Below are 21,316 nucleotides of genomic sequence, written 5' to 3'. Positions count from 1 at the left end.
TCGCCCAAAACTTTCCACAACTCTGGCGTGGGTAAATATTTTAAAAATAATCATTTTGAGGAGACTTACACTACTTAATGACTTCAACTAAGGCAATATGTATTTTATGAGCCATCATAACCGTAACATAAATGTGTCACAACATTTAGCTAGTATAAGATCTAGGTGCTTATAACCTATTGACTAACAGGATGAATCGACAGGAGTTACCTAATAATATTGGCCTGTACGAGATTATATAGTTTAAAGGGGGTATTATATTCTATAGGAGAGTAATACAAAAAATAACATATAGTTAATCACAATAATAAAATAAGTAAATAATAATAATAAAAAAAAAAACAGAATTATAAGAACTGAATCTACAGTTAGAAATACAGTATATTAAGCACTCTGTATTTCTTGTCCAGGTACAATGTGCATCATTTACTTTTTTTTTCTGTATTAAGTGTATGTATTTGCTATTATACAATGTCCCATAATATAATGTCTGTATTCATTTTGATTTCAATTAGATGTATTAAGTTTAGTAAATGTTTTAAGATGATATATTAAAGTTTTCTGTTTTTATTTTATATTGTAACTTTTTACTTATTTATTATTTTAGTTTTATATTGTATTCATATTTATTCAGATTATATTCGTATTCATTTATTTTTAGTTTGTTGTTTTATCATTAAACGTTTTTATTGAATACAAAGGGGATTTTAAATGAAGTTATATTCTAACTACATATTTACACCATAGATCAGAGATAATATCAGAGAGTATTGTTTACATGTTCTGTCATATGAATATTATGGAGCTCATTCTCCTTTATATAAAGTCCAACTTTCGTGTTTGTGATGTAAAAAGAGATCGTTAAAAAAGGTCAGATCAGTGTCGGGACCAAGAGGACTTTTATAACGTTGAACGGCATTATTGAACCGGAAGTATTCGATTGTGTCTCGTACCAACTTGTTTTGTTGTTTTGTGGTAAGTACAACAGTTTTACACTTAGGTCTTGGTTTAAACACCTGCCGTCCCGCTAATTGCGGTGGATCGCGGCTGTGGCGGCTGCTTCTTCACGCTTTCAAGCCACTTTTCTGGGTGACGATTTAATTTTTTTTCCTGCACAGAAAATACTGTGAATGTCGGGCCGCACTCTCATATGCTGCTTCATAACAATACAATTATTTTCCACAGCAATGCTCAGTTACATAGCCTAATGTTTTGTTCTGTTGTTTCAGGAGTAATACAGTTCCTGTAAAACAATGGGTTTGTATTGGACTTACTGATCTTTATAGAAAATTGGAATACCTCGATCATCTCTCAAATGCTTTTTGTAAATACATTTTATGTAATGAAACCAGGTGGATTGGTGTAGAACGTGATTGATGTTAAAATGTTAATTTGCTCTGATTTCTTCCTTGTGTATGTACTCCAATGGATAAGACTGTCCAGCTTCTGTTGTGTCTTGTTTTCCTAGAGGGGTTCATAAAATATTTGTTCTATATTTCAGCAGATGTTGAAGAGAGGATTTATGGTGGTTGCGAGGGCCCAGATGCTATGCATGTAAAGTTGATCTCCACAGATGGTCATGAGTTTATTGTGAAGAGAGAACATGCTTTAACCTCTGGCACCATCAAAGCTATGCTGAGTGGACCCGGTAAGTATGAAAAAAGTTCAAAGTCTAGATTTCAAAACATGCATGTCACTGTCAACACTAAGGTCCTGGGTTCAATTCCCAGGGAACACAAACTGATTAAAGGTACACCTTGAAGTTGCATTGGATAAATATGTCTTCCATAATAAATGAATGTACAAATGTGTATGTGATATATATATATATATACACACAGGTGAAACTCGAAAAATTAGAATATCATGCAAAAGTTCATTAATTTCAGTAATTCAACTTAAAGGTGAAACTAATATATTATATAGACTCATTACAAGCAAAGTAAGATATTTCAAGCCTTTATTTGATATAATTTTGATGATTATGGCTTACAGCTTATGAAAACCCCAAATTCAGAATCTCAGAAAATTAGAATATTACATGAAATCAATAATAAAAAAAGGATTTTAAATACAGAAATGTCGGCCCTCTGAAAAGTATAATCATGCATATGTACTCAGTACTTGGTTTGGGCCCCTTTTGCATTAATTACTGCCTCAATGCGGCGTGGCATGGATGCTATCAGCCTGTGGCACTGCTGAGGTGTTATGGAAGACCAAGATGCTTCAATAGCGGCCTTCAGCTCTTCTGCATTGTTTGGTCTCATGTCTCTCATCTTTCTCTTGGCAATGCCCCATAGATTCTCTATGGGGTTCAGGTCAGGAGAGTTTGCTGGCCAATCAAGCACAGTAATACCATGGTCATTGAACCAGGTTTTGGTACTTTTGGCAGTGTGGGCAGGTGCCAAGTCCTGCTGGAAAATGAAGTCAGCATCTCCATAAAGCTTGTCTGCTGAAGGAAGCATGAAGTGCTCTAAAATGTCCCGGTAGACGGCTGCGTTGACTCTGGACTTAATAAAGCACAGTGGACCAACACCAGCCGATGACATGGCTCCCCAAACCAACACAGACTGTGGAAACTTCACACTGGACTTCAAGCATCTTGGATTGTGTGCCTCTCCATTCTTCCTCCAGACTCTGGGACCTTGGTTTCCAAATGAGATGCAAAATTTGCTCTCATCAGAAAAGAGGACTTTGGACCACTGAGCAACAGACCAGTTCTTTTTTTCTTTAGCCCAGGTAAGACGTTTGACATTTGAAGCCCATGTCCAGGACCCGTCTGTGTGTGGTGGCTCTTGATGCAGTAACTCCAGCCTCAGTCCACTCCTTGTGAAGCTCCCCACACATTTGAATGGCCTTTTCCTGACAATCCTCTCCAGGCTACGGTCATCCCTGCTGCTTGTGCACCTTTTTCTTCCACACTTTTCCCTTCCACTTAACTTTCTATTAATGTGCTTTGATACAGCACTTTGAGAACATCCAACTTCATTTGCAATTACCTTTTGAGGCTTTCCCTCCTTGTGGAGGGTGTCAGTGATGGTTTTCTGCACAACTGTCAGGTCAGCAGTCTTCACCATGATTGTGAATTCAGACTGAGAGACCATTTAAAGGCTCAGGAACCCTTTGCAGGTGTTTTGGATTAATTAGCTGATTAGAGTGTGACACTTTGAGCCTACAATACTGAACCTTTTCACAATATTCTAATTTTCTGAGATTCTGAATTTGGGGTTTTCATAAGCTGTAAGCCATAATCATCAAAATTATATCAAATAAAGGCTTGAAATATATAACTTTGCTTGTAATGAGTCTATATAATATATTAGTTTCACCTTTTAAGTTGAATTACTGAAATTAATGAACTTTTGCACGATATTCTAATTTTTCGAGTTTCACCTGTATATTGTGTGTGTGTGTGTGTGTGTGTGTGTATAATATATATTTTCCTTCTTCTCTCTGTTTATGGTGTTTTCAAACATTTTACTCTTTTTAATATAAAGTCTGTCCCACTTCATCTCATTTATATTTTCTTGATGATTTACAGTAAATCTGATTACCTTTTGTTATTCTGTGTTTTTCTTTCTTTGACTATAGGTCAGTTTGCTGAAAATGAAACCAATGAGGTAAACTTCCGGGAGATCCCTTCTCACGTTCTCTCCAAAGTGTGCATGTATTTCACCTACAAAGTTTGTTACACCAACAGCTCAACAGAAATTCCAGAATTCCCCATTGCTCCTGAGATTGCACTGGAACTGCTCATGGCTGCAAACTTCCTAGACTGTTAGATGGGAATGGTGTATACATTTACAGTGACCTATTTACATGCCATTTGTTTGCCATAATATATGAATCTCTGATTATGAGTGTGTATTTATAAACATTTTGTTCTGTTGAACCATTAAATATGTTTTTGCTTTGTTTTATGAAAACAGAGGCTTGGCTGCATGTTTAAGTTAGTAATTAATTGATCATTTGTGTTTTGTATGCAATGTTTTAAACATCTTTTAATCATTTTGTATTGGCTATACTTTTGCAATTGAATAAATATGGATGAAACTAATACATCACTTGTATGGTTCATGAAATTCCAGATTGTTAACATGGCTTTTGCTGAGAGTTTTCTGCAAATGTATGACTATACAGAATGAACCAAATAGCTTACTTTTATTATTAGATATAGAATATACAGTTTGTTCATAAATTACTTTTAATTGGTTTGTACCTCTTATACCAGCTTATAATTATCTTTGTGATATTTATGAATGAATTATGGGAATAAAGAGAGATTTTAAAATCGATGGGTAGAAACATATAAACCAAAGAAACAAAAATAAATATGGATAAAGATAACACTCGCAATTAATTCCTTATCCTCAACTATATTCAACAGTAAATCTCGATTGATTATTATTTATATTTAATAATATAGTCTAGAATAATAATATAAAACATGAAAAATTCCTTGGACATGCAACAAAGGGAGTTATATGTACAGGGAAGGTTTGGATTTTATGATTATGGGACTGGCAACAAATGTGTTGACAGTGTGCTCGTGTGTCACGTGACAGTGACGTGATTCGCACTGCGTTGCTGTGCGCCTCTGATGCAGGGGGAGCCATCATGGCGTCGATGCAGGTAAGATCACAGCGGACATCTAGCACTGTTTAATCTATCAGTCATGCCTCGAACAGGTGCTGCGTGTATCGTTTCTGATGGTGTAGGTGGTGTTTTGTATATAGGCCTAATTATGTGATCGAATTGTTGTGTGTTATTTGTTAAACCATAACTTGTCCTCCTCGTTCTGCCTGAGCTGTTAGGGTGAGAATCATCGGCGCTTTAAATGCAACAGCTGGCGATGAAATATTGTTTATTTCCCCATGGCTTAAACCTTGATTTCTCCACTTATAGATTACTAAGGAAACCACGGGAATGTTTGAACTCACGTTTTTTATTACCTGAACTAGTACGGTGTATAATTAGATTTATATTATTAATTAATATAATTATATATTTAATCTCACATGAACTTATTAAATACGTAATTTAAAAACACTTGCAATGTCTGTACGTTTTTTAGTACTGTAGAAACATATTAGTGTTTTATATTTGTTTATGAATATACAGTTCAGAAGGAATGTGGAGGTTTAAATGTGTCACAACTAAGGTCTCAAAACTTAGTGAGACCGCTTTTTTCTATGATTCTTTTTTTTTAATAATATAATAACAATAACAAACGTTTAGACATTGCATGTACATTTAAACTCTGCCTTTTAAAAAAGTAGCCAAAGAGTTCATAGATGAAGTTACAGTAAAAATAAGCATGAAATATATGTAAAATAAAATTAGCCACAAATACACACAGTAAGCAGATATTGAAGTATACAGCTATTTTTGAGCCAGTCTTTTAAAGATGCTGTAGTAATGTTTCTGATTCAAATAACATTGATCAAGACTCTGGTATATTCTATTAATTATTTATTAGCAGGATTTTTCTATTCTCTGTTGTTCTCAACAGAAGAGGTTACAGAAGGAATTGCTAGCCTTGCAGAATGATCCGCCCCCTGGAATGACTTTGAATGAGAAGAGTGTAGAGAACACCATCACACAGTAAGAACCTCACTTCTTGACTCAATGTTTAATCTTCTACCCATGTGTGTAATCACTGTCTACTTATTGACTGGCTGTCTTTCTCATGTCAATCACTATCCCTGATAGAGGTCACTCATAGGATAAATCTGTGAGCGTGAAATGTGCCTAATATATATATATTTTTTTACTTATGTGCATATAGTTTGTCAATATATATATATATATATTTCACGCACACACACACACACGGTTGGGGAGTAACAGAATACATGTAACTGGATTATGTATTTAAAATACAAATATAAGTAACTGTATTCCACAACAGTTACAATTTAAATAATTGGTCATTCTAATATAGTTCCATTCAAAAAGTTTTTTGATTACTGAAGAGATTACTTTGCATTTTATTGTCATTTGTTTAATTTAATATTTCGTCCTTTCAGATAGAAAACATTTATTCATATAAATGATGCGATCCAAAGTGCATTTGAACAGCAGTGAAACACTTTCTTATGATGTGTTACATTCAAACGAGCAGACAGAGAAGTAAGTTTGAAGTAAATTTGGAGCAAAATAAATAGAAATATACCTTGTGTAAATTGTCAGCTTTATGCTTCGATAAAATGCTATTTAGCCATTTTACATGCACATGTTACCAGACACGTTCATGTTTTTCTATCAAGAAAATTCACGCTGGATCATAATATCATTTTTTTGTTTTGTTTTTTTACTTTTGATATTAGGGAAAAAATTATATTCATGATAATAATTTCTGTATTTTTTTCCTGTAAAAATATCTAAAAATGCTTAAAACAAGATTAATTAGATTGATCTTGTTTTAGAAACAACACTGCTTAAGATATTTAGGTTTTTCAGAGAATGTATTTTTAACATGTGTATTTTGTCTTACTGTACTGTTTTTATAGTCAAAACAAATGAAAAAAATTACCAGTGCTGAAGCAGTAATCCAAAGTATGTAGAATATGTTACTGGCGTTAATGGAATGCTTTACAAATTATATTTTGCAGCATGTATTTTGTAATCTGTCGTTGAATACATTTAAAAAATAACACTCCCAACCCTGTATATATATATATAAATACAGTTGAAGTCAGAAGTTTATATACAATTTAGCCAAATACATTTAAACTCAGTTTTTCACAATTCCTGACATTTAATCGTAGAAAACGTTCCCTGTCTTAGGTCAGTTAGGATCACTACTTTATTTTAAGAAGGTGAAACATCTGAATAATAGTAGAGAGAATTATTTATTTCAGTTTTTATTTCTTTCATCACATTTCCAGTGGGTCAGAAGTTGATATGCACTTTGTTAGTATTTAGTAGCATTGCCTTTAAATTGTTTAACTTGGGTCAAACATTTTGGGTAGTCTTCCACAAGCTTCTCACAATAAGTTGCTGGAATTTTGTTCCATTCCTCCAGACAGAACTGGTGTAACTGAGTCAGGTTTGTAGGCCTCCTTGCTCGCACATGCTTTTTCAGTTCTGCCCACAGATTTTCTGTTGGATTGAGGTCAGGGCTTTGGGATGTCTACTCCAATACCTTGACTTTGTTGACCTTAAGCCATTTTGCCACAGCTTTGGAGGTATGCTTGGGGTCACTGTCCATTTGGAAGACCCATTTGCGACCAGGCTTTAACTTCCTGGCTTATGTCTTGAGTTTTAGCTTCAATATATCCACATAATTTTCCTTCCTCATGATGCCATCTATTTTGTGAAGTGCGCTAGTCCCTCGTACAGCAAAGCACCCCTACAACATGATGCTGCCACCCTCATAGTTTAAAATACTTGTCTACATGTTTCCTTCAGCATCTTCACAAAGTCCTTTGCGGTTGTTCTGGGATTGATTTGCACTTTTTGCACCAAACTACGTTCATCTCTAGGAGACAGAATTCATCTCCTTCCTGAGTGGAATGATGGCTGCGTGGCCCCATGGTGTTTATACTTACGTACTATTGTTTGTATAGATGAACATTGTACCTTCAGGTGTTTGGAAATTGCTCCCAAGGATTAATCAGATTTGTGGAGGTCCACAATGTTTTTTCTGAGGTCTTGACTGATTTCTTTAGATTGTCTCATGATGTCAAGCAAAGAGGCACTGAGTTTGAAGGTAGGCCTTAAAATACATCCAGAGGTACACCACTGGGAGTCCCAATGGGAATGGTGGTGGCGTAGTGGCTAAAGCACAGGGCTGTTAATCAGAAGGTTGTTGGTTCGAACCCCATGGCCACCACCATTGTGCCCTTGAGCAAGGCACTTAACTCCAGGTTGCTCTGGGGGGATTGTCCCTGTAATAATTGCACTGTAAGTCGCTTTGGATAAAAGCGTCTGCCAAATGCATAAATGTAAATGTAAATGAGTCTAAATACAAATATTATTTGTTTATTTTAAGGCACAAAGTTCGCACAATTATGATTCTCATATATGATAGATGTTACGGCTTCTTTTTCTGTTAAAGCATAATATTCTGTAAAGCTGCTTTGAAATGATGTGTGTTGTGAAATTCGCTATACAAATAAAAAGTGAATTGATTTATTGCTTGCACTCTTGGAACGTTGACATTTCATCAAGTTTAACTAGTAACATTCAGGGTTTTAAGCAAATATAACACAAGTAGATGTACAGGGCAATAAGATGCAGTCAAACATTTGTTTTAACAGTCATTATAAATGTGAATATTCGGTGATTATAAACCAATGCACTTAACAATTTTTGTTCCAAATGATAAGATGTTTTAACATGAAACCATTTTTTACACTCGATTCTTTCTAATTCCCCCTCTGACTGTGTATACATGATAATACTGTCAGTCAACTTGTCCAGCATGTGAACTGATATAGTTTGTGAATTGTCTCAATAGTTCTCTTTCTCGTTGAGCAAATCAAACACACACTTGTCATCGCTGCTGCAGCTGGTAGAGAGATGTGTTTTATTTTTTCAATCTGCTCGCTAGAGAATCATTTGCTTGTTTGTTTTGCAATTTTGGTTAGTTCTTCTCACCCGGCGATGGGCAGAAGGTAGACCAGCTCAAAGGTGAGCGTGAATGTGCTAACGGCGACCATTTGTTTTTAGCTTTCTATGGGAAAGGGACATCCGTTAGTGATTCGCCTCTCATAATCACATCACGTTTGGTGTGAAAAGGCCTTTAGTCAAACAGCAGTTTTAAAATGTAAATCAAGTCAATCACTGAAACATCAGAACCACCTTGAGCAAGAAAAAGCATGTATAATATGTATATATACACACATATGGGATTCAGATAATTCACTATTGTTGATAATCCACCATTGTTCCACTGAAAATCAATGTGTGTGTAGTGTTTATTTGTATGACTATAGTACTCATTCATCTTGTAATAAACAAAGAAATATATAGCATATGATTGTAAACTTATATAAATATGAAATAGTCATAAAAATATTATTTATGGAAGTGAAAAAATAACACTGTATCTCAGGTTTTAATGACCTATATTATTTTTGGTAATCAAGCAATTATAATAAAATATAGTTTTTGCAATTTTGCCATTTTCTTTTTGATGTTACACTATCTAGAAGAGAAAGGTTGATGATGAATACTAAAGAGGTGTGGACATTACTCTAAAAAATGAATGAGGTCCCGGGTCACTAAAGACCGTGGTATGCATTAAAGTGTTAATATTTGTATATTTTTAGATGATGCTAAAATTGTCCTCTGGCCTTCAAAAAGTGTTTCTCACAGATCCAGTTTTGGGATCATAAAATACTGTTTACCATTTGTATTTGGTAACAAACATTTGTACCCTTATAAGAGAAATGTGAAATATGAAGTGCCAGTTTAGCAACTTGCCAAAGATGTTTGTCCGGACTAATTGGTCTTTGTGTTCATTGTTGTCGGTCAGGTTTTTGGAATAGATTCCTGTGATGTTAATTAGTCAGTCATGCTTAATGGAAGGGTAGGGGTGTTGGGCTGAAACAGAGGTGTTTGACTCTTGGCATTATAGCGTCTTTTGCTTCTCAGCGTCATGCATTAAAAACAAAGGTCTAGTTATGCAGAATGAAGTCATGCATCCCAGCACCTCCCTGCTGTATTTGACTTTGGTTTAAAGGGATAGTTCACCCAGAATTGAAATATCTGTCAACATTTACTCCAACCTTTTGTTGTTCCGTGTGACTTTCTTTCATGCAACACGAAAGATGTTTGGCTGAATGACAGCCTCCTCAGTCACCATTTGCTTGCATCGTATGGGAAAAAATTAATTCATACGGTTTGGAACGACATCAAGATGAGTAAATTATGATAGAATTTTCATATTTGGGTGAACTGTGCTTTTAAAATGCACAGTTTGTGCAGTTCTTTTGTCGTAGCTTTTAAACTAGACTTAATCAAGCACATCTTCTGTCATTTGAAAGAATACTGTATTATTGACAAGTAATGCAGACTCTCGCATACAAACCAAGGCAGAAGCGTGAGCTCTTCTGCAGACACAGCTCTGGTAGTCATGCAATATTATCGCTTCATTTCCAGAACTTTCATACTTTTCTGAAAACTAACTGCTCCTGTTGATATGTGAAAATTTTGTTGCTTGAATATAACACTGCTGATGTCACTTTGTCTAATTCTGGTATGTTGCAAGAGTTTGTATTTGAGCCAGGCTGATTTCTTCATGAAAACTCCTGATAGCTTTTAAAATGGAAGGTTTGATCATTAACAGTCCCAGAACCTCCATTGTCTGGCCTGATTTAGGGAGGAAATTTGTGTAATTACTTGGAATGGGTTTAAATATGGTGAAATGTGTACGCTGAAAAAAATATCTTGTTGTTTCAACTTAAAAATATAAGTGTTTGTGCTGCCATGTGTCACCTTAAGAGGGAATGTTGTTTAAACAGAACAGAAAGTTGACTTAAATCAATAATAACTTGTTAAATGAGCCTAATGAGTATTTTCTGTAAACTTGACTTTCTAAGTTCAGTCAACTTCAATCTAATTAATTTCTATCTGAATATAGACGTTTGCACTTAATTTTATTGATGTCCATAGTTAGGGCTATCCACACTGAAAACCCTAATAAGTTTGTTCATTTGAGTAAACTCATTTCCTCAATTAAATTGAGTGATGTTGTCTTCAAAACGTATGTAATTAAGTTAAACTAACTTGTGTACATATAAAATTAACTTAAATATTTAGGTTAAGTTAACTAGATGCAAGTAGGCTGAATTCAGATTTGCTATTTGAATATTGTTGTTTCCACTGTTGTTAATAATTTTAATTAAATTTATTAAATTTTAGATCAAACAATAGCACAGCTCAAATAAAGATTAACTGTTTCATAAACTTAATTCTCCACTATTTAAATGCCCTCTTTGCTTCCCTTTGACCAAGAAAACATAAGTAAATAAGTACAGTGAACATATATATTTGAGTTATGAGCCCAAAACCTGACATTTCAAGTAATAATTAAGGCAACTTAATATTTCCAGTAATGACAACTTTAGGGTTTACCGTCTATTGTCAGAGGTCAAATAAACAGCCATTTGATGGTAAATGGCAAGTCGAGAATCAGAGACCAACGCCTGATACCTCTGACAGACTAAAACTAAGGCTTGTCAAGGAAACACACATATGGGCCTCAAAGCACAAATCACAATGATGTTGACAATCATCAAACTCATTGAGTAAAAAGATGAGCTTTGAATTATTGTTAAATGACAAATAACTAAAAGTGACCGTAACACTGCAAGTTGCATAATTTATTCATGCCGCATTGCATGCTGGGAATCCAAATACGTGAGTGTGATGTGCGTAGTTCTCTTGACTAACGTCTATTTTTTATTTCAGCTGAATTGTTTTTACAAAACCTCAATAACCATATCACAAGTTCAGCCAACAAAAACTTGGATAATTGAATTACCTCAACAAGATCAATCATGACTGTTATTGTAACTCTACATTTTAAGTCATGACCCTATCCATCCATTCATCTTCTTTAGACGCTTGTCCTATGTAGGGGCGCGGGTAGTGCTGGAGCCTATCCCAGCTCTCTCGAGCCAAAGGCAGGGAAACACCCTGGACAGGTGGCCAGTCCTTCAAAGGGCTAACACACACACACACAGACATGCACATTCACACTCTCACCTATGGGCAATTTTATAGTTTCCAGTTCACTGGGATGGATGTTTTTGGACTGTGGGGGAAACTGGAGACCCCGGAAATAAACCCATGCAAACACGGGAAGAACTTGCAAACTCCATTATACATAAGGGCTAAATAATTTTGTATAGTGTATTACACTTTTTTGGTAGCCAATACTAAAATTTTATTGGTAGGTGATCAAAATCCAGTTTGTCAAAATATTTAATAAATGAGCAAGGGCCAGGGGATATGCTCTATTAAAACATGATTTTATTTTTTTTACATTATATAAAAAGTGCTTCTTTTGTAGTGCATTTTGGCTTATTGTGAGATTTATTAACAAAGTGAATTTGAGGAATCCATGTGAATCCTATGTGTATGTATTCATCTTATGCTTTTTGTTCCTTTGTTATTTATGTAGTTTGTTCTGTTGACATAGACAACTTTTACCCCATCAGGCACATGCACACATAGACATCAAAGGGGGCTTGAGCACCTGCCCTTTTTCTTCCTTGAGAGAAAGTGCCCTTTTTTCAGAGGTGCTTTTATTTAATTTTTTTAATAAATGAATATATATTAATTTATTCCTGTTTGCGCACAGCTTCCCTGTCAAACAAATATATTTATTGATTATTAATTAAAATATCAGGTCAGGAGATGAGATTTTGTCAAGTTCCGTTGCCCGCCCTCCCTCTCTCCCTCCACGTCTCCGTGCAGCACTGCAGCACACATTGGTAACATGCTTGACTCATGAGCTACTAGCTAATTAATAAGTTAGCTAAAGTTTAGCTAAGGCAATATATCATGGCCATACAGGCTAATGAACTGTACTTAATGGAGACACGACAGGTGAATACAGTAAAATATCTAATAACGTCATCACAATTGCCACATTGATATGCAAATTAGCCATGAACTAATTAAAATGAGCTAATTTGCATATATTTGACTTTTTTTTTTTTTATAATTATGAGAAGTGCCCTTTTTTCCACTTGAGCCCCTGCCCCCTAAAATTTCTGCGCACGTCCCTGCCCATGTCACTTAATATATTGTATAGTCACTAATAATACATTGAGAGATTCAGAATGAAAGATGTAGAGCATTTAATTCATTTTCATACTTGGCTACCTTGTCAACAGGTCCATTTCTGTTCCTAAGAACTGAAGTTCATTGATCTAATAGAGTTAATATTGTTGTCAATGCCAGATGTTTCCTCCAGCGCTATCAGGCTTTGTATGTTTAGTAAAATCAATAAAAAAAAAAAAAAAGGCTTCAGATTTAGAGGACACACAAGGACTGGAACACACAAGCACCCAGTGACACATCCCATTGAGTCAATGTGTTTCTGCTGAGTCAGGAAAATAACTTCACTATCTGGCTATCTGCACTGACTCTTGAGTACTTTTATGCTACTAGAAAAAAGGTCAATTTATTCTCCATCAGTTAGCTGTGACCCAAATGGCTAAAAATGGACTGGGTAGTCCCAGAGCTTTTGGGTCAGGGTCATACATTGTTCATACTGGAAAGAGCTGTCATCCGTTTGACCCCTCATATTGTGCCTCTTCCCATACAGGCCTTTTTTTCACCAAGATTAGTTCTGGAAATGTTATTCTTGTCACCTTTGTTTTTAGCTTGCCACTTTTTGTCCCTTTCATTGTTTAACTGTCCTTTTATGGATAAATGAAACACTCTACTGATTGGCTGCATAGAGATTGTCATAGCAAAGAGGGTGTTCTTTGGAAGCAATGTTTGTACTTTCCAGCCCCCCCAAGCTTCATAAAAGTAAATTTTTTCCTTAGCTAGTGCACTTGTTGGATCTTCTCTTATAGGGAGCCTATTTGTTTAAGAGACCATTCTAGAATCAAAAGACTACATTAAGAATAGCTCTCTGTTTGTGTTTTCAGATGGATTGTGGATATGGAAGGAGCCTCTGGTACTCTTTATGAGGGGGAGAAATTTCAGCTTCTTTTTAAATTTAGTAGTCGATATCCCTTTGACTCACCTCAGGTAGGTAAAGGTGCTTTCCGTGTTATTGAACTAAAAATTATTTATTAAATTGAAGCTAAATAATTAGCCCAAAGACCCCATGAAATCAAAATGTTTATGTTTGTTAGATTTGTGGACATCTATATGTTAATATACCTCTAACAGGTGACAAAATTAACTTTCAGGAGATATATGCATTCAATTATTTTGGTCCCACTTTATATTAGGTGTCTTTAACTACTATGTAATAATATTATAATACATATAATACAATGTATTTATTGTGTAACTACATGTTGTTCTACAAAATTTTCACAAGATTCACATTTGCTGCTATTGAGGCTGAGGTTCGGGTTTAGGGATAGTGTTAGGGGTAGCTGTTAGGATTTAGGGTAAGGGTTTGGGTAGGGTTAGGGGTAAGGTTAACAGTGTAACTACAGATGTAATAAAATGTAACAAAACGTGCAGTATATGTATAATAAGCACATCGTATTAAAGGCATAAGTGCGTAGTATTTAAAGACAACTAATATATAGTGGATCCAAATTTTCAGTTTTTCTCTTCTGGGAGAACGGACCAAAAATATTGATCACTCATCTTGTTTATATACAGTTTTTTTTGCCAATAAAATGCTCTGTAGAATTAAAAAATAACCACCCCTATACCAACTGCCTATGACTAGCTATAGCAAACAGTAACTTAAGGTTCTTGTCTAATACATAAGCTAAAGCCTAATGGCTATTTTAAAAAAAATAATTGTCATTTTAAATTTTAAAAAGAATGGGGGCCCCTCGATTTATCACACCCTAATTTTCTTTCAACTTTTAACATGTCTACAGATGACGTGAAAACTGCAGCCATTTCATAGGATCTTTTTTAAAAATGTCCAAGAATGCAATTACCAAATACAACACTTTCACCTTCAATGTAACACCTGGTTGTTGGGACAACTGTAGTCTTAACTGTGCCCTTATCTTTTCTTATGGTGCCATTACATGTGTCTCTGACCACAAATGCACCTTCATCTGTATAATAAAGGGATCAATCTGCACAAGGGCACTTTTGAGCTTGTAGCATAGTAGCCACATGTGAAGGGATAAGCTCCTATCTTATTTTACATATCACGACCACTATAAATAACAGACCTGTATAGACCAAGTTACATAAAAATGCTCACACACCTTACAAAGGCTTTTTAGGGATAAGAAAACGTGACTGTATGGAAACACCATTAATGGAAACACTCAGGATTGCTTAGAGCCAATACAAAGGGCTAGCCTATATTTTACTCTTTGTATATATTCTTAGCATCAGGCGTTTTAGAAGCTCTTAAACTGTACTTAAAAGTAAAGGTGACAGATGAACTTGGCAACTTTTTTTGATGTGGCCGTAGTGGAGTTTGTGTGTGTTAAGTGCATTTAATCAAGTGAGACAGGCTGTATTTTTCCCCCTAACTGAGAGCACCTAGTGCCCAAGTCCGGGTCTGGAGCCGGCCTCTCATTCAAACTGCTGTCTCCTTCTGCTAATCTAGCGGCTTCATGCCAAAGCACTGGTTTATGCATTAAGTCTCTCTTTTTCTGTATTAATGCGGAAATGTGGTATTGTTCCAAAAGACTACTTTCCCTAGTTCTTCCAATTCACCTCAGTATGAGACAGTTTAAGTTTTTCTGCTTTGATTTAAGCTTTAAACACTTGTCTGAAAGAGGTGAAAACACTTACAATATGTGTGTGTGTTTTGTTTTGGCAGGTAATGTTCACAGGAGACAATATACCTGTCCATCCTCACATTTATAGCAATGGGCACATTTGCCTGTCCATCTTAACAGAGGACTGGTCACCGGCTCTTTCAGTGCAATCTGTCTGTCTTAGCATTATTAGCATGCTGTCTAGCTGCAAAGAGAAGGTAAGTGTCTCACGCTACAATGCAGATGGGCAATTGTTTACTTAGTTACTTAATATCTTTAGATTTTGTCCTGACTGATGTTAAAGGTGCACTAAGTTTTTTGTTTTTTTTTGCAAATTGTTAAACTTTTAAACAAAAGGAATAGCAATAGTTTGACCATGCAAGAAAACAATGTTTACATGAGATATGAAGTCATCAGGTTATTATACGCTTTTGACGTCAAAATGTAAACAGTCATGCGCACAACACTTGTGCACATTGCTAAGAACATCGATAAAGTTGTTTATATGCAGAGCGAAATCGATTTAGTGGGCAGTATATCAGCTCTGTTGGTCCTCACAATGCAAGTGAATGATGGCCAGAACTTTGAAGTTCCAAAAAGCATATAAAGGCAGATTAAAAGTAATCCATATGATTCCAGTGGTTAAATCCATGTGTTCAGAAGCGATTAGTGTGGTGAGAAACAGATAAATATTTAAAGTCCTTTTTACTATAAATCTCCACTTTAACATACTACTTCTTTGGTAGGGAGGAGAAATCGTAATAAAAAAAATTAACATTTTGATCTGTTTCTCACCCACACCTATCATATCGCTTCTGAAGATATGGTGTCATATGGATTACTTTTATGCTGACTTTATGTAGTTTTTGGACCTTCAGAGTTCTAGATACCATTCACTTGCATTGTATGGACCTTCTGAGCTGAGACATTCTTCTAAAAATCGTTTTGTTCAAGAAAGAAAGTCATGCACTTCTGGGATGGCGTGAGGTTTAGTTAATGATGATTTCATGTTTGGTTGAACTATCCCTTTAAATGGTTCTTGATCTTGTTTTTGGCATTCACTCTCTGAATAAATGAATCATGGCTGACAGCAAGTAGTGCATTTTTACAATGACATGGGTAACTGAGAACATCTGATTTGGCTGTTGCTGCATCAACGCCATTAGGTGTCTGTGCAATATAAATACAAAAAATAGACAAATAAAAAAAAAATCATATTTTGTATACAAATATTAAAAAATATCTAAATAAAATTACAAATATTAAATGAGTGTACTAGATACTGCAAGGTAGAGGGTTAAAATATGGACATATGTGTTTGTTCATTATTAAGACTTGTTACGTTTCAGTAGCCCATTCCCTATTCAAAACTGATAATTTTTACATTTATGGCCTTCATTAAAGTAAATACTCATTGTGGTTTCCCATAAATCACTTAATTTCTGCATAAAGCTGCAGCTCTGAAATTCTATCAGTGTAAAAAGCTCAACGCATTAGTAAGACATTACCTGCTTCACTCAGCCATGTCTAGTGCCACTGCAATTCAATGGCTTACTAATTAAACAATTTGCGTAAACAAGTCTTACACTGACTTTTTATAATTTACAGTCCATGACCTTATGAGACTAGAAAGGAAAACAGGGTTGTCAGTTGAATCTGAAAATGAAAGGTATTTTCCACTCCCACACACACAGTGTAATACTTCGTATAGAAGGTCAAAAACTGCTGTACTATTTGCATGTTAGCTGAATAATATTTTTTATAAATGTTTCGTGAAGCCAACAGAGACTTATGTCCCCAGCAGTTAACTCAGTGGTGCCCCTTAAAAGGATAGTTCACCCCAAAAATGAATATTCTGTCATTTACTCACCCTCATGTTTCTTCTTCCATGGAACACAAATGTCCTTATTTACTTTCATTGCATCTTTTTTTTCTCTCCAAATAATGTAAGTGAATGGTGACTGAGGCTAACATCTTTTTTTGTGTTCCATGAAAGCTCATGGTACATGTTTTGCACTACCACATCTCCGACTCGCAGGGTATTCACAAAATGTAAAAATCTAGTTAATAATTAGTGTAGTCATAAATATTAGTGTTTATTTTTGCAAACATTAGCCCCTAAAAAGTTTATTTGAATTATTGTGATTATTTTTTGCAGAGACGGCCTCCTGATAATTCCTTTTATGTACGGACGTGTAATAAAAATCCAAAGAAGACAAAATGGTGGTATCATGGTGAGAATTGATATTTAAGTTTGCAATAAATATTACATTTATAAAATGTTCTTTCTAGTGGAAATGTTTACATTTACAACTGTATTCTTTTCACAGATGATACCTGTTAATACAAACATTCTAGAACTCCTGGAGGAAAGAAGTCCTACTGACATATTAAAGCACTTTTTTAAATCATATGGTCTCTGAACTTTAAACTTGGACTCAGACCACAAACATGGGAGATGATCTCAACTGCATTACCATTAGCCAGTTGGATGCATGTTTGGGGAAAAAACAGATGAAGAATGGAAAGTTGATTTTAAAGTGGATGGAAATGAACCCATCGTGGGTTAGTGTGGGGAAAAATTAAGATTTCTCCCAGAAAAAGGAACTTTTTGTAGTGAGATGAGTTCTGTCTTGGACCACAAGTGTTACTGTTAATTTTTACCGCTGGCAAGTTTTTAGGTCCATGTGTCTCGTGCAATAACTAGGAAGGGTCCATGGCTGGGCCAACAATGAGAAATCCAAATCAAAATGTTGAAAAATTGTCTGGCTCAGGTAACTTTTTAAGGACAAAATACCCATCTTTAAATATTCCTAAAATATGTATTTTCAATTTAATTACCCTATATTTTCTCCTACAGGACTGTTACATAGTTTAGGAAAAAATTTATAAAAAATGAAAAAAATCCAGTGAGAATAAAATAATAGTTATGTATCTGATTTGATGCATATAACTCGTAAAATTGCAAGTGAAATTTGTTAACTTGGCAGCATGGTCTATATTTAAATAGACAAATGATGTTATTGCAGAGCACAAATATAATAATAGTTGGATTGTCTGCACTTTTTTCCCCCTCAAAATTATTTGTGTTGCTAGAGTCAAAGATTCTTATTTTTTGTGTTTGCTGGGACAAAAAGCCCTTTCATGATATTCTTTCCCCAACAGTTGTATATGTTTGATGTACGGTATTCAGTAGGTAGATTTTATACCAGGGGCGTCTGGCCCTCTTCAGCCAATCACGGCCTGTTTGGCATATCGCCATCCTCCCTGTTTCACAGCCGGCCAACCAGGAAAAATCCCAGTTCTCCCTATGGCCAGTCCGCCCCTGTTTCACACTGTTTATCAGCTTCATACACTCCAAAGATGTATTTCTTAGCCATTCATTCAGAAATACTTGAATAGTCCAAACTTGGTTGGTTTGTCTTCTTTTCCATTGTCTGTGGTACAGTGTACTTAGACTTCTAAGTGAATGTGTTGGTGTAGGAAAAAATGGAGATTGCCATGGCTTTCTTTTGCACACAATATCAGGATGCTTTATTATATGTTAATGTGTAGTTGTCTATACTACTGAAAGAAAATGTGTACAAATTGCAACAGGGCTAAACTGAATGTGTGATTGGTGGCTGAGTATTATTGTGGTGTGACACCTGTCATCATATAACAAGAAATCAGTAAGTGTATATGCAATTATGGTAATGTAGACATGGCTGATAAAATATGTTTTTTTTTTTGTTTGTTTGTTTGTTTTATGAAGGGTTTATTTAAAATTTGGGTTGCAAGGTGTTACGGAAAAAATCGAAGGTGAGGTTTTTTTTATAGTTTGTTTTTGTGTATACAAATTATGTAAGCTGTGCCTGGTAATTTAATGAATAAAACCAGTTTTGAGTCAGTTTTAATACTTCACACAATGCATGACCACATGGCTTAGAACCTGTGATGCCTTGAACGAAAAATAGCCATGAATAGCTGATAATAATGAAGATGATAAAGTTTAAAATTCACAAAATCACGTGCATGCTTAGGATTTAATAGTAGAAACACTGTACTTATCCATAATTATATATGTATATACACTCACTGACTACTTTATTAGGAACACCTGCTTATTCACGTGATTATCTAATTAGCCAATCGTGTGGCAACAGTGTAATGCTTAAAATCATGCAGATATGGGTCAGGAGCTTTAGTTAATTTTCACATCAACCATCAGAATGGGGATTTTTTTTATTTGGGCTGTGGCATGATTGTTGGTGCAAGATGGGCTAGTTAGAGTATTTCTGTATCTGCCAAAAACAAAAAAACATCCAGTGAGTGGCAGTTCTGCAGAGGGAAATGCCTTGTTGATCAGAGAGGTCAATGGAGAATGTCCAGACTGGTTCAAGCTGACAGAAAGGCTACGGTAACTCAGAACTCTGTCTCCCATGGTCACTCAATCATGCCAAGGTCAAAATCACCAAGGTCACATTTTTTCCCCATTCTGATGGTTGATGTATACAATAAATTAAGCTCCTTTTTGTTTTTCCATGGTTTGCATATTAAAAGTGCATTACTGCCACCTATTGCTTATCTGCAGAGACACGTTACCTAGGCTACTACCTGACACTATTCACTGGACCTTTTAAGGGCTCCAGCTTCAGCTGACCCTGCGTGTTCAGCTCCTCCAGCATCCACACAGAGCCCCTTACATTCCAGAGTAAACACCCTACCCCACCTAACCCTTAAAAATATAGAATAATGATCATTTATTCGATATAATATACGATATTAAACTATAATGTTTAGAATATTTATATGCAATCTACTTTGTTACATACTCTCTTAATTTCATATTACTCCACTTAAGCCTGTACTTTCCAAAAATGAAAATAATAATGATGTTGTGTTTTTCCAACTACCGGATCTAAAAGAGTCTTTAATGTTAACTGCCCTCCCATCCTCCTCAACACCTCTACTTCTGTCTTTCCACTATATATTTCCTGCAATTAATTATTACATACTCCACTGACTCATCATCTCCACATCACTCACAATGACCTGTAGGATGTTAATAAGTGCAATGTAATATTCAGCCCTGTATGTCCCAACTTCAGTCTAGATATTATATTTTCTTCACACCTGCTCTTGAAATCCTGCTTTTCGCTACTGTAGACTGAATTGCATATACATGTCTAGCCCTTGTTTCTGTATTCCAGTGCTGCTTCCCTATCCTTCTAGTATTCTTTGTTTGGCAGCTGATATTTGCACTATGTGTAAATGGTGACAAAAAGCATCTTCATTGCACTGAGTGCAAATAGTGTAAGATGCTATTTGCTCTCCTAATTAAATACTAACACACAGTATCACTGCAGTTTGTTTATTGTGTTTATTTAGTGTCCTACAGAAACACAGCACCAACCCTTACCCTTCCCTAACATTCCCTTATGAAAATTAACCATGGTGTTTTAATATAGTAACCATGTTTAATTTTGTGGCTTACTATGATTTTACTACAAAATAGCATTGTGATACTTGCTATTTTGAAGTAAAATCACAGTACACCACAAAATTAAACATGGTTACTATATTAACACCATATTACTGTAATAACACCATGGTTAATGGCATTAAAACTATGTCTAAAAAGCATGATTTCTACAATATTACTAATGTAAAACGCATGTATAATTTAACCTGCATCAAATTTTCCTCTTTTCTCTTAATTCCCCATCATGATTTATATTCATATTTATTTATTTATATAAGTAGCTGTGGCAGGGCGGAGGGCGGGGCCGGGTAGTGATCCTACACACCCGGTCCCGTATTAGGCTAATCAAGCCTCCTGAGAGGGATAAAAGTCGACTGCAGAGGATCGTGTGAGAGACAGAGATCGTTAACGGACATGTCCGTCATATGTGTGTGTTTGTCTTTTGTTTAAGTTTTATATTAAACTA

At 35.3% G+C, this 21,316-nt stretch overlaps 2 protein-coding genes across 9 annotated transcripts; both read left to right on the top strand.

Moving 5' to 3' along the window:
• The first annotated feature begins 915 nt into the window (after positions 1–915).
• On the top strand, positions 916–4,051 carry LOC127633997 (elongin-C-like). Of its 8 annotated transcripts, none has more exons than XM_052113383.1 (4): positions 916–975; positions 1,230–1,257; positions 1,505–1,648; positions 3,592–4,051. In XM_052113383.1, exons 2-4 carry the CDS (start codon positions 1,254–1,256, stop codon positions 3,780–3,782), a joined length of 339 nt encoding a protein of 112 aa, XP_051969343.1. In that variant the 5' UTR covers positions 916–975; positions 1,230–1,253; the 3' UTR covers positions 3,783–4,051. The 8 variants fall into 8 exon arrangements, with proteins under 8 accessions (XP_051969343.1, XP_051969339.1, XP_051969344.1 ...); XM_052113379.1 differs by having other exon boundaries at positions 919–975; positions 1,502–1,648; XM_052113382.1 differs by having other exon boundaries at positions 932–1,089.
• A 544-nt stretch (positions 4,052–4,595) lies between these two features.
• LOC127633995 (probable ubiquitin-conjugating enzyme E2 W-B) lies at positions 4,596–20,718 on the top strand. Its single transcript, XM_052113376.1, has 6 exons — positions 4,596–4,632; positions 5,513–5,604; positions 13,620–13,722; positions 15,449–15,604; positions 17,545–17,620; positions 17,717–20,718. The coding sequence occupies exons 1-6, from the start codon at positions 4,618–4,620 to the stop codon at positions 17,728–17,730; spliced, it is 456 nt and encodes a 151-aa protein (XP_051969336.1). The 5' UTR covers positions 4,596–4,617; the 3' UTR covers positions 17,731–20,718.
• The last annotated feature ends 598 nt before the right edge of the window (positions 20,719–21,316 follow it).

This window comes from Xyrauchen texanus, chromosome 41 (assembly GCF_025860055.1).
Source record: "Xyrauchen texanus isolate HMW12.3.18 chromosome 41, RBS_HiC_50CHRs, whole genome shotgun sequence".
NCBI classification, from domain to species: domain Eukaryota; kingdom Metazoa; phylum Chordata; class Actinopteri; order Cypriniformes; family Catostomidae; genus Xyrauchen; species Xyrauchen texanus.
Note: the sequence above shows the minus strand (reverse complement) of the source record. Positions and strands in the feature narration are given on the sequence as shown.